General features: G+C 42.3%; 2 protein-coding genes across 2 annotated transcripts; one reads left to right on the top strand and one right to left on the bottom strand.

Annotated features, from left to right (window-relative positions):
- The first annotated feature begins 1,743 nt into the window (after positions 1 to 1,743).
- Positions 1,744 to 6,754, top strand: LOC132292855 (DNA polymerase-like). Its single transcript, XM_059790401.1, has 4 exons — positions 1,744 to 1,854; positions 3,694 to 4,450; positions 4,603 to 5,765; positions 5,813 to 6,754. The coding sequence occupies exons 1-4, from the start codon at positions 1,744 to 1,746 to the stop codon at positions 6,752 to 6,754; spliced, it is 2,973 nt and encodes a 990-aa protein (XP_059646384.1).
- Positions 6,755 to 9,445: 2,691 nt separating this feature from the next.
- On the bottom strand, positions 9,446 to 11,216 carry LOC132292862 (uncharacterized). Its single transcript, XM_059790405.1, has one exon. It carries the CDS (start codon positions 11,083 to 11,085, stop codon positions 9,562 to 9,564), a length of 1,524 nt encoding a protein of 507 aa, XP_059646388.1. The 5' UTR covers positions 11,086 to 11,216; the 3' UTR covers positions 9,446 to 9,561.
- Positions 11,217 to 11,222: the final 6 nt, after the last annotated feature.

The following is an 11,222-nucleotide window of genomic DNA, read 5'->3' as shown; positions in this document are numbered from 1 at the left end:
GCGAGTTCACGTAAGTTGAGTGCAATCAAGTCACTTCACCCATTCTTCTCATCAAATGAGCCAAAATTGTTCGTTATGGTCTTGCAATAATATTTCGTATAACAAGGAAGAAGAGCAGTGGTGCCTTGCAATATAACACTGAGTTGACAGTCCAGGTTCGAATGAAATCGCAACTCAAAGTCACTCTATCGGGAAACAAATGAACAAACCAGAAATCTTTCCAAAAACATGAATCAAACGTGAACTTCTAAGCATCATCTCATTTTGCTATTCTATTTTCAGTAAGCGCTACGAGCTAAATTCAACTCATCTTGTGAACTCGTTTTTGAGAGAGATTGGGATCCGAATGATGCTTTCTGCCAGAGATCTAGTACTCGAAAGCAAGTCAAAGAATCGGCTCACAGCTGCATCGGATGGTATAAGCTAAAGGGGCTTCCCACAGCACACTCGCTATATTTATATTCGCCGCTGGTGCAACGACTTCAACGGGGAACCGTAGCTGGCGTGTCTACAACGCCAGAAAAGAAATCTGACTCCTCGGGGCGGGGTAAAAGACTGGATGTGCGGAGCTCTTTCGATAGTGTTTTGTTCTCTTGGGTATTAACAGGTTAACCAAATCCATTCACCGGGTTGAGGTATCGGCTCTATCTGGAGCTCTTCTGCAAGGGTCTATTCTAAGTCAATTGCTATCCAAGATCCTAATCTGCTAGGCGAAGAACTACTTCAATTGGCTACGCCCTAGCTAAACAAGAAGAAAATGAAGTTTTCAAGGCCTAACCATTAGAAGAAAAGTAGCCAACTTATGGAAGTGAAAAAGCTGGAAAAACAGCAGATTGAGTACTCTTTGGGTCCAACTCTGTGATAAGGGGCTCATTTCATGAACTGATGTAAATTCTCTCTATCTAAGGAAATAAAGAAAGAGGATTCAAGTTCAGAATGCATTTATAGCACGAGTCCACATCACTTCTTCAAGTTGCTGAGGCAGGTACCACGAGAAAGAAAGGGTTTACAGGGCTCATGTAAATAGTTCAAGTTTTCTGATATGATATGTTAAATCAGCAACGAAGTTCACTCTTTGAAAAGAACAAAGTACCTCAACCACTACCTGCACCATTAGCATTGCTCGCAGGGAAGAAGCAAAGAAGAATTGGCCATGATGTGGGAGTTTCACCTCGATTTCCTAACATTGCCAGGCTTGCTCTATGCCCACTTGACAGAGGAATATGCAACTCATCAACGCTGTTAGAAGTCATATAAAATATGACTCCCCTCTTGAGTCAACGTCGACGTCACCATCATTATTGTCCTCATCAAAGCCGAGTAGAGAGAAGACCCGATCCAATACTGCCTCACCACCAGGGATTAAGAAATGCAAGAATCGACTGAAATGAAATGAAAAGCAATTCTGAGAGTCGACTTACGAGCGAGCTTTCCTTTTCGGCGGCATTCGAGCCACCCAATCACCATGCAACTGGGAAAAGAGAACGAGATAGGCTTTTTTCTCTTTTTTAGCAAAATTCCATCATTGACCTTCATAATAAAGAAAAGAAGCATCCAATGCATAGAGGGAGTCGTCTGGCTTGTATGTTTACAGATCGGCGCTCTTTCGATATCGCGAAATACAGCTGAGATTATTCATAGACCTTTTTCCCTTGCCTGGTCGCGTTCCGCTTTTTGACTCAACCAAACTTGTCCAAGGCAGCCTTACCGCTAGACTGAAACTAGAACCAAAAAACGAATTCGATGGCAGCTTCAAAACTCTGGATTGAAGCCACAATGGGGTCCCCCGATAGGTACATGAAATTCAAGATTCTCAGCCCCACCCAGGTAGAAGAATTCGAAACAGCTCAGATGGTTGTTTTTGGCTTACAAGATGAGTTGTTTTTAGCTCGTAGCCTTTACTGAAAATGAATTAACAATTTGAGTTGTTGGGGACATCCATACAGGTACGGTCAGGCACTGACTTTCTTGATCTATGATAGGATATTACAAGGAGTGACTTCGGTTCAAGCTTGGGATCCCTTAAAGAAAGAGGAAGCTTACGTGCGTTAAAGCGCACTATCATAGCCAGCGAAGCTACTTTTTGCGCTAGGTCCCGCTCTGATTGATTCCTTCTTTCACTAATGATGGGAGGTGCCAAACTCTTCTCTTGTCTTACTCTCGACGAACTCCAAACGAGACAGCAGACGAGAAGCTGCTTAAGCCAATAGATAAGGCTCCGGAGTCAAGAACTCAATATTTGCTTTGCTTGAAACTGCCCAGGAAGAAGCCAAGAGCTAAGCAGAGTAAGCCCCAACCCGAGAAAGGTTTTCGAAATTCGAATAGTGAAAAACCCTAAGGTTATGTGCTTGGGGTAGTGAACAACCGGCGGAATCTTCCAATGGAAGTGGTTTCGGTTGTTCCCAGTTCGAGAGATGGTTGACTTAGAATTGTTTATATACTGAATAGGTGAATTAGCGCTGATGGAAACTCTCTGCCCGCATTTTCGGTCTCTTTCAGTGATGGATTGTAACTTCTCACTATATGCGTCACACATACAAGTCGACTCTTGTTTTCAAGGGCAGAAGGAAAAGCAGAATGACGGAAAAACCTCTTATGGTGACACTTGGTCCCTACACGTTACTAGTAGTCCAATTTCTAGTAAGCTGGCGGCTTTTCCATCACCAATCGAACTCATCGGTCCCGGTACCATCAAGTCAAGCAGTCTCTAATTCCTAAGCCCCATAATATGACATCGGTAAATCAAGACTTTGACTTAGTATTTGTGCGTATGAGAATGAGGCTCGTTGAGACCTCCCTATAGTGCATTCCCCTACATAGTCTGTAGAGTCATTTCGCACTAAGAAGGATTGCTATATCAAAAAGAGAATGACAGATGGAAGATTTCTTGACCCATATACGAGTCAGTTCTACATCTTAGCGCTGAACCTAATGAATAGAGATTGAGCTTCACTTCGCGAGTCGGGAATGGCATCATTTATGAAAAAGAAATACCCCTATATGAAAGTATTCATAAAATACCCCTATGTTAAATCATACTCTTCAGGAGATATATATATACACATATTTATATACTATTATAAAATATATATAACAAAATAACAAAATATAAAATGTTACTCTAAAGGATATGAAAAAAAATATAAAATATGTAAGTACACCATATAATTGATTAATAAATATTTTATAGCAAAATATAAAACAAAATAAGAGGAACTACTTCACAAAGTAACCCATAAGCCTGAACTCTCTCCAAGGACTACACAACTGTGACTAGTACTATGTGTTGAGAGGTGATATAAAAATTTATAAACTCTATCTACCATAGAGCATAAATCCATGTATACGGGGAAAGGCTGTTAAGTAGTTCTCTGCATAAACTGTAGTTATGTAAGGAAAAAGCTCTTAAATATTGTGGTATGTATAGAAGAGACTAAGTACCTATGTGCTATGTCTGACTAACTAGTGAAAACTGCTATATTATAGCTATAAGTTAGACACATACGCCATAACTCTAACTAGTTGCCATAGGAAAGAAGTAGTATACCATATCCCTCCCCCCCTTTCAAATATCAATATATAACCCCCAAATTAATTCATCTTCTCAACTTAGTAGGTTTGGTGACATACCTTTACAACAAATGTCACATTATTGCTTAGTAGTTTATTCTTCTCTGTGTTATTCTACTCCAGCTATCATCGTATTGCTTAGTTCCTTCAGTTCCATCATATTCTTATAATGCCTACAAGTTGTATTGTTCAGATTCTTCATCCTCTGCTGAATCTTCAGATTCTTCATCCTCTGACTCTGACGAAGTGTTTGATTTGAATCAATTTCATGAGAATTCTAAAGCTAAATCAGATGCTAAAGCTAAATCAGATGAGAAAATAGCTAAGGAAGAGAAGAAGGAAGAAGAGAAAATAGCTGATTCACCTGTTGGCTATTATTCAAAAGAGGTTTTCTATTACCATTTGAGTGTGTTAAGGAGTGTAATAGATCGGGAAAGTAGCAGTGAACCTTATGAGGGACTGATAATTGCTCAATATGACTTTAAAGAGCCTTATTTACAATGTTCAGACATTGACGTCATTGCCTTGGCTGTTATGTGTTTGTTACTTAAATATGCTTATTCTTGTCATTTTGATTATGCTAAATGCACTATTGGCTATAGAATGAAAATACCTACAGGTGATGTTTCCTATACGGTAGGTAGTGCATTCTCTTTACTTGACTCTCACGGGACTGCTGCACCTACCTTTGGTTTATATACTAATATTTTGAAGTTGATTATGAAAAAAGCCGAAGATTATGGAAAATCTCATCTATCAGGCCTCTTCATAAGAGTTTATCTGAGCGGTAAGCAGTCAAAAGCTAAAGACATCTCTTTGACTTCCGATCTAATTGATGATACAAAACTGTGGCAATTACTGAATGATGTCAAATCAAGTGGTAATCCCCCCCCAAAGCGAAACGCATGGTCCGTAAGGAAGGTTATCCTTCACATATCCCAGGATTGAAACCTAAGAGTAAGAAACGTCATGCTTTCATTGTCGCGGATACGGAAACTGTTATGATCGATAATGCGCATGTCCCTTATGCAGCCGGGTTTCTAGTTGTGCAGCCGGGTGAAGATGTTGGAGCCAAGCCTGCACATGCCTTTGAAACCTTTTATAGTGAGGACCATCTGCTTATTATGTCTGAATTTAAAGACCGCAGTCGTCAAATGCTGTTCAGCTTTCTTGGTCGCTTAGCCGTGGTTGCTAGAAGTAGAAAGATTCAAAGGGTATATTTTCATAATTTAGGATTCGATGGGATTCTCCTTATGCAGTATTACGTGTCTCTTGGGAATAAGTACACGATCGAGCCCCTTATGCGCAACTCGCGACTATATGAGCTAGCTGTATATCAGGAGGGTAAACTTCTCTTCCGGCTCAGAGATTCATACTTGCTTCTTCCAAGTAGTCTTGCTACATTAGCGGAGACTTTATGTCCACAATTAGGACCTAAAGGCTCAATCCCAATAGCCCCTGCAGACTTGCAAGTGTCTCATCTGCTTCCTATGGGCCCTCAATTGCTGAAGTATATGACGCAGGATATTCGACTATTAGGCGGTATAATGGCAAGTGCTCAAGAAATTTATTGGACTCAATATAAGGTTGATATATTGGGGTGCTTAACTTTATCAGCCCTAGCTATGAACATTTTTCGCATTTCATACTATGATCCGGAGAGCTGGCCTATACATATCCCAAGTCGGAACGAGGATGCTTTCATCAGACGCGGCTACTATGGTGGCCATGCTGATACATATATTCCCTATGGTGAGGACTTGTACTACTATGATGTCAATTCTTTATACCCTTTCATTATGAAAACCTATGATATGCCAGGTGGTAAGCCTGTCTGGCATGGTAATTTAGAAGGCCGTGAGTTGTCAACCTTGTACGGATTTATAGAAGCTTATGTAGTGTGCCCCCCTACCATTAAGCGCCCTTTCTTGCCATATCGCGATGAGAATGAGACTTTGCTCTTTCCAACAGGAAAATTCGTAGGTGTCTACTATAGCGAAGAGCTAATTTATGCACGTGAGTTGGGTTACACAATTGTACCACTGCGCGGCTATTTGTTTAATAAGAAGCCCAGTCCCTTTGAAGGCTTTGTCTCATCGATCTTCGGGAAACGCAAAGAAGCAAAGAAAAAGGGCGATGAAGCAATGTCTTTTGGCTACAAAATACTGATGAACTCACTATATGGCCGAGATTCGGCATAAATCCGAAGTGTACAACAACCGTGGTATGCAATCGTAACCAGTATGAGTATTGGATCAAGAAGGATAATTTCATCTTTGGGGATCGCCTGGGGGACCATTACTATATAGTCAATTATGTCAGCAATGCCGCCAACGCCCCTGACTCGGAGTGGATTCCACCCAAGATATCGGCGGTTCAATTGTCTGCTGCTATTAGTGCTTGCTCCCGTATCCACATGTACAAGTACATTTCGCGCGAGGACTGCTATTATACTGATACTGACTCAGCAATTTTAGGCAATCCTCTGCCCGACGAAGAAGTATCAAATCTTGAATTGGGCAAGCTGAAGATAGAGCACAAAGTAAAGAAAGGGCACTTCTTAGCGCCTAAGAGCTATTCCCTAGAAACGGAAGAGTCAGGCGACGTAATCAGGCACAAGGGTCCGGCTAAAAAAATGGTCAATCGCGGCTGGTTTGAGGGGCAATTCGCGGATCTGGCCCGAACGCAGAATATAACAGTCGAATCCCACTTCCGGGTAGATTGGCACACGCTTAATATCGCAATAAAGAAATACCAAGTCAGTCTAGGTAGCAAAATAGGCACCAAAAGGGAACCGGTATTTGATGAAAACGGTGCTTGGATTGACACAAAACCAAAACATGTAATAGATTTAGGTGGGCAAGAGAGCGAGGTGCTAAAACTCGAATTGAAGATGCTCAAATCTGAGTTTCAAAAGAAAGAGATCGAATATCAGCATCAGATTGCTAATCTTAGTGAGAATCTAAGTCAAGAAAAGGATCAGAATTCTAAGATTATTGCTAGTCTTGAGGAGGAACTTCAGCAACTAAGAGAAGAGATGAAAGCCAAGGCTCTTCTTACTGAAGAAAAAATGGGTAGCCCTAAATCCACAGAGCCGGTCGAGCCTCCTACTTTTTACGACCAACCGCATAAGAAAGCCAAGAAAGGCCAGGGTCAAACGCCTTTGGCTAAGAAACCGCCATGAAGAAGAAGGAACCTGCGTCCAGTCGCCTCTCTCGCCCTGTGTGGTCGAAGGGATCTGACTTTCTCAATTGCGCCTATGCCTTTTCTCTCTGTCATCCTAGTCTCCCTGAGGTGGCGATCATTTGCCACACGACTCTTTTGATGACCGTGTGCAGTAAAGTAATGTGGACATGGAAGTATCCCGAGCCTGTTTAGAATGCATATAAACAGCAATACACAAAGGATGTCAAATCTTCCATCATGCCACATTTTCAGTGGGAATAAACCCCAGAAATCCCAACAGCCGGAATCACTCTGCTCTGAGACTAATGACTTCATAGTTAATAGCTCAGCGCCTATAGAGTTAGGGATGAGTTTTCTCATCCTGGGTAAGGCAAGGGGTTCTATTTCAGGAGATCTCCTAATTCATCACTTATGCTTAGCTTAGCCCCAACAACCATATTCAACATATGGATTTGATGGTGGCAAGCTGTGATCCTTCCTACTCGCCGTGCCTTTTGAGTGTAATAACAAATATATTTGAAATGATGACCACCTTGTACATGCAACCGCCTTGCAGAGCGATAAATCTGCTAATGGATGCCAAACGTAAAAGACTTTTCTTCGTTATATTTGTGCGATATTATTCTTCGAATGGATATGTTTCAAGTGGTGATGATATTCATGGCATTGATGATGTTGGACAACCTGTTAATGTTGATTCTGCTGGAAATGATGAAAGAAAGGAAAAGACTCTTTCTTTGTTTTGGAAACGTTTTGACATGAAGCTTGAAGAAACTCTGGATAGTAATGCAACATATGAGAATTTTAAAAATAACAAAAATGTTGTTTTAAAATTGTTGAATTCGAATAAATTTGATTATAGAAACATAAGCCCACAGGAGTTATATGACCTACAAATGGAAATAGAGGATATGACACTTCATTTTAACGAACCTCAAATATTAAGTAGTTATCCACAATTGTTCAAACTGTTGATAGGAAAAGATCTTCTTCCTGCAAAGGATTATCTAAAGCAAGAAAAGTGTGGCCTGTCGGACTTGGATTTAGAGTTTCTTAATTTATTTGATCAATATACGCTGGAGGCAGTCCTTATTTTTTCTCTTGGGGTTTTTTTCCACCCGCTAAAAGAATTCTGCGCCGTGAAAGTCTCTTATATGATCGAGAAGCTTGATTACTTTGTACGCTTCGAAACAGTACAAAGGGCAAAGAAGAAAGGTAAGAATATGGATATGGTGCCGAACTATTATAAAAAGAAAATAGATCCAAAAGGGAAACTGAATCGCTCTCATTATGCTATAGGGGTCTCTTTGGTTGAGTTCTTGGTGGAAAGGAAAGTAATCAGTTTAAAAAAGGACCGAAAGCTCAAAAAAACTGTTCAATTCAGTGAGAAATCCCATATAGATTTTCCTTCATAAAGGGCATTGATTGCTGTGGAATGGAAGTGCCCAGCGTTGTCAAGCGAAGTGTGTGTGTGTGGACTCCCTCTTTTTGTGCTACTTCTCCCATCTACCTTAGCCAATCACACCGATTCAGTTGAAACGCTTACTGGTACCGATTCATCCACTTTGATGTCTGAAATCGCGATCGACTTCCTATATCAAAAGGTCTCATTTAAACATATTGGACAAAGCCCTCTTCACTCGCTGTCCCGCCACGCCGATGGGGAATGGAGAAACAGGCCTACCCTCCCACTGCCCGTATAAGTAGAAATCCGCTCGCTACTAGTTCTCGTGGAAGACAAGCTTGAAGAAGCGAAATACGGGGTCCCAGGCCCGATACGAGAGAAAGTATGACTGATAGACGAAAAACGACTCATAGCTATTCTGTCTGTCATGGCCAATGCTAGCAACACCGCCTATGACCAACCTGTATTTGAATGTAGAGGGCGAAGGCGGACGAATAATAGACACGACATGGGCAAAAGGGATCCAACATCCTTTGCTCCAGACTGTCCATGGAAGGAATTCCATTTACCCAGCTGCCTTAATATTAATAGTGGATCTACCGGATCTTGGAATTTTCCCGTTTTCAAGGTGAGCTGAGGAACTCAGTCACTCTTTAGCTCCGTCTTTCTTTATTTAGGCTTTCCGAGCCTACAGCTGATCTGGACATGCGGGCAACTACCAGACTGAGTCGCCCTTCATTCACGTAGGAAAGAAGAATGCGTGAGAGATAGGGGGTGTGAAAGACCGGAGGATACGTGCGTCTGCTCTTGTTTTTCGGATGCGGAAGTCTCGGTGTTAGTATCATACCTGCCCATGGAAGAGATTCTGGGAAAAGATCATAGTGGGCATCGCCCTCGAGCTAAGAGCTAAATAAGTGGTAGGTAATTCATAATCATGAAAGTCAATGGACCTGGTGAACCTAGATGAGACGGACACGCTACGCGCTACCTTCATGTCTCGCCCAAAAGCGTAGGGGTGAGAGCATCCGGGCGGGGTAGTGACTGAATGGAATGCGCCAATCCGCCTTTTGCAGAAAGTCGTTGGCTTGGCCGAACCCGATGAAATGAGACATCCAAGGAAGAGCCCCTACCTTAGGATCAGATAGAGCATCCTGAACTTCCTCTTCAATGGCACCCTGTGCCTTGCCAACTCTCAAACTCATAAGCTTGTAAATTCTTGGTGTAATACTCACTCGTAAATGATAGGTGTAATTCGGAATTCTCTCGTTGAATGGGCTAATTCGACAAAGAAAAAAACTGCTATAGTATCTTCAATCTTACCCCCCTCTCCGTCTTCTATTCATCCTGCCCCCTTAAAAACTGGTGCTATTGCGGCTACACCTCCCGATTTGTCAGGTATACTACGAAGGCTCATCAAACAGCGCTTGATAGCTTTTCTCAGGATTTGGCCCAACAAGAATTTTATTCATATACGGAGAGCCGGCCCCCCGTTTGATAAGATCCTCCCTAACGCTATCCAAAAATTGGAGTTCTATTCTGTCTCTTTCCGCCGCCGTGCTCCGCCCTTGTGGGTGGGTGTCCAGCTCCAGCTTGTCTAGCTCGCCCCGTTTCTCGTCAAAGAAGTCGATAAAGGCTTCTTTAGAATTGTAGGAGGCCTTTTCGGCCAAGGTAGGATGTTCCGAAAGAAGTCGTTGATAAAGGGAATAACACCCGTGTTTCAGCTCCCGGATCTGGAGATCTGTATTCTCGAAGTCAAGTAAGCGGTTATACTCACGCTGAGAGGGGACTTGACCCAAGGCTGTTTTCATTTCGCGCCAATATTCTCCTTTCTCTTTATCCAGGAGAAACGGGCTATGGTCCTTCTCGAGGGCACATATTCTATTTCTTATAGAAGATTCCAAGCTCGTATTAGTTTTTATGTAACTATTATATGGTTGGTGAGAAGGCCCCGCCTCTTCGCGCGCCACCCCCCCAGCCCCAGGGGCGGAATTCACCGACGTGCCCTCCATTTCTGTTTCGGAAAAGGGCTCCAATAAGACCTGCATATCAAAATCCGTCCACGAGGACGGGCTTGATGGGCCGGAATGGGCTGGAAGAGGAAGTGCTAGACCGCCACCTCCCCCCACACTCAAAATCAAAAAAGGATAAAAAAAATGAAGACCTAAGTGGGAAAGTAAGTAGGCGCGAAGAAAATAGCAAAAGAAAGAGACGAAAACTAGAATGGATATATAAATCATAAAGACAAGTCGAAATCCAAACTTTTTTTTCAAACTAAAACAATAAAGACGAAGCAGAAAGATCAAGCCTAAGATAAGTATAGAAAAAAACACGAGATTTTTCCCTGTGGTCATTATAGCGGTTCCTTCTGCTCCTAGAAAACGCCCGAAAAAACCCGCTACGGAACTACCGAGCAGGGGCAAAAATATGATAAGTAGATAGATAAGTTTTCCCAGGCTATCGACCGCTTTTAACCCCGTTTGCATAGGCTCGTGCACAGATTGACGTTCAATAATCCCAGGGGCTTTCACTTCGACACGTCTTCGCTCGTGATCGCCTAGAGCCCCTCTTCCATCAATAGGTACTCCCAACGCGTCGACCACACGCCCTAGCATTGTTTTTCCCGCAGGAACATCCACAATAGATCCAGTGCGCTTGACAAGATCTCCTTCTTTAATAGCAGTATCACTACCAAAGACAACAATCCCTACATTCTCATTTTCAAGATTGAAGGCTATTCCTTTCACACCGCTGGCAAATTCAACCATTTCCCCAGCTTGAATCTCGTTCAATCCATAAACACGTGCAATACCATCTCCAACTGAGACCACTCGACCGATCTCAGTCACTTGAAAATGCGTGTCAAAGTTGGTAATTCGACTTTCTAATAGAGTAGTGAGTTCGGCAGCTCTAGGAGAGAATTCCATGAAAGATTGTATTTGATAAAGATTTGATTTGCAAGGGGGAATACCGCTTTAAGAAAGAGAAAGAAAGTGAAGAAAGAAAAAGAAAGTTCGACTTGCATGTGTTAAGCATCTAGCTAGCGTTCCTTCTGAGCCAGGAC

The sequence above is a fragment of the Cornus florida genome, unplaced genomic scaffold (genome assembly GCF_030987335.1).
Source record: "Cornus florida cultivar Cherokee Brave unplaced genomic scaffold, ASM3098733v1 CherokeeBrave_3.0.0_Hap2_scaffold_87, whole genome shotgun sequence".
NCBI lineage: Eukaryota > Viridiplantae > Streptophyta > Magnoliopsida > Cornales > Cornaceae > Cornus > Cornus florida.
This window is presented reverse-complemented; position numbering and strand designations above follow the sequence as displayed.

Excerpts from the sequence above, each read along its gene's own strand:
- LOC132292855 (XM_059790401.1), top strand. The coding sequence starts at position 1,744 with ATGGCAGCTTCAAAACTCTGGATTGAAGCCACAATGGGGTCCCCCGAT. Across the intron at positions 1,855-3,693 it reads AATTCGAAACAGCTCAGATG|CTATCATCGTATTGCTTAGT; the intron begins GTTGTTTTTGGC and ends ATTCTACTCCAG. Across the intron at positions 5,766-5,812 it reads CACTATATGGCCGAGATTCG|TATGAGTATTGGATCAAGAA; the intron begins GCATAAATCCGA and ends AATCGTAACCAG.
- LOC132292862 (XM_059790405.1), bottom strand. The coding sequence starts at position 11,085 with ATGGAATTCTCTCCTAGAGCTGCCGAACTCACTACTCTATTAGAAAGT.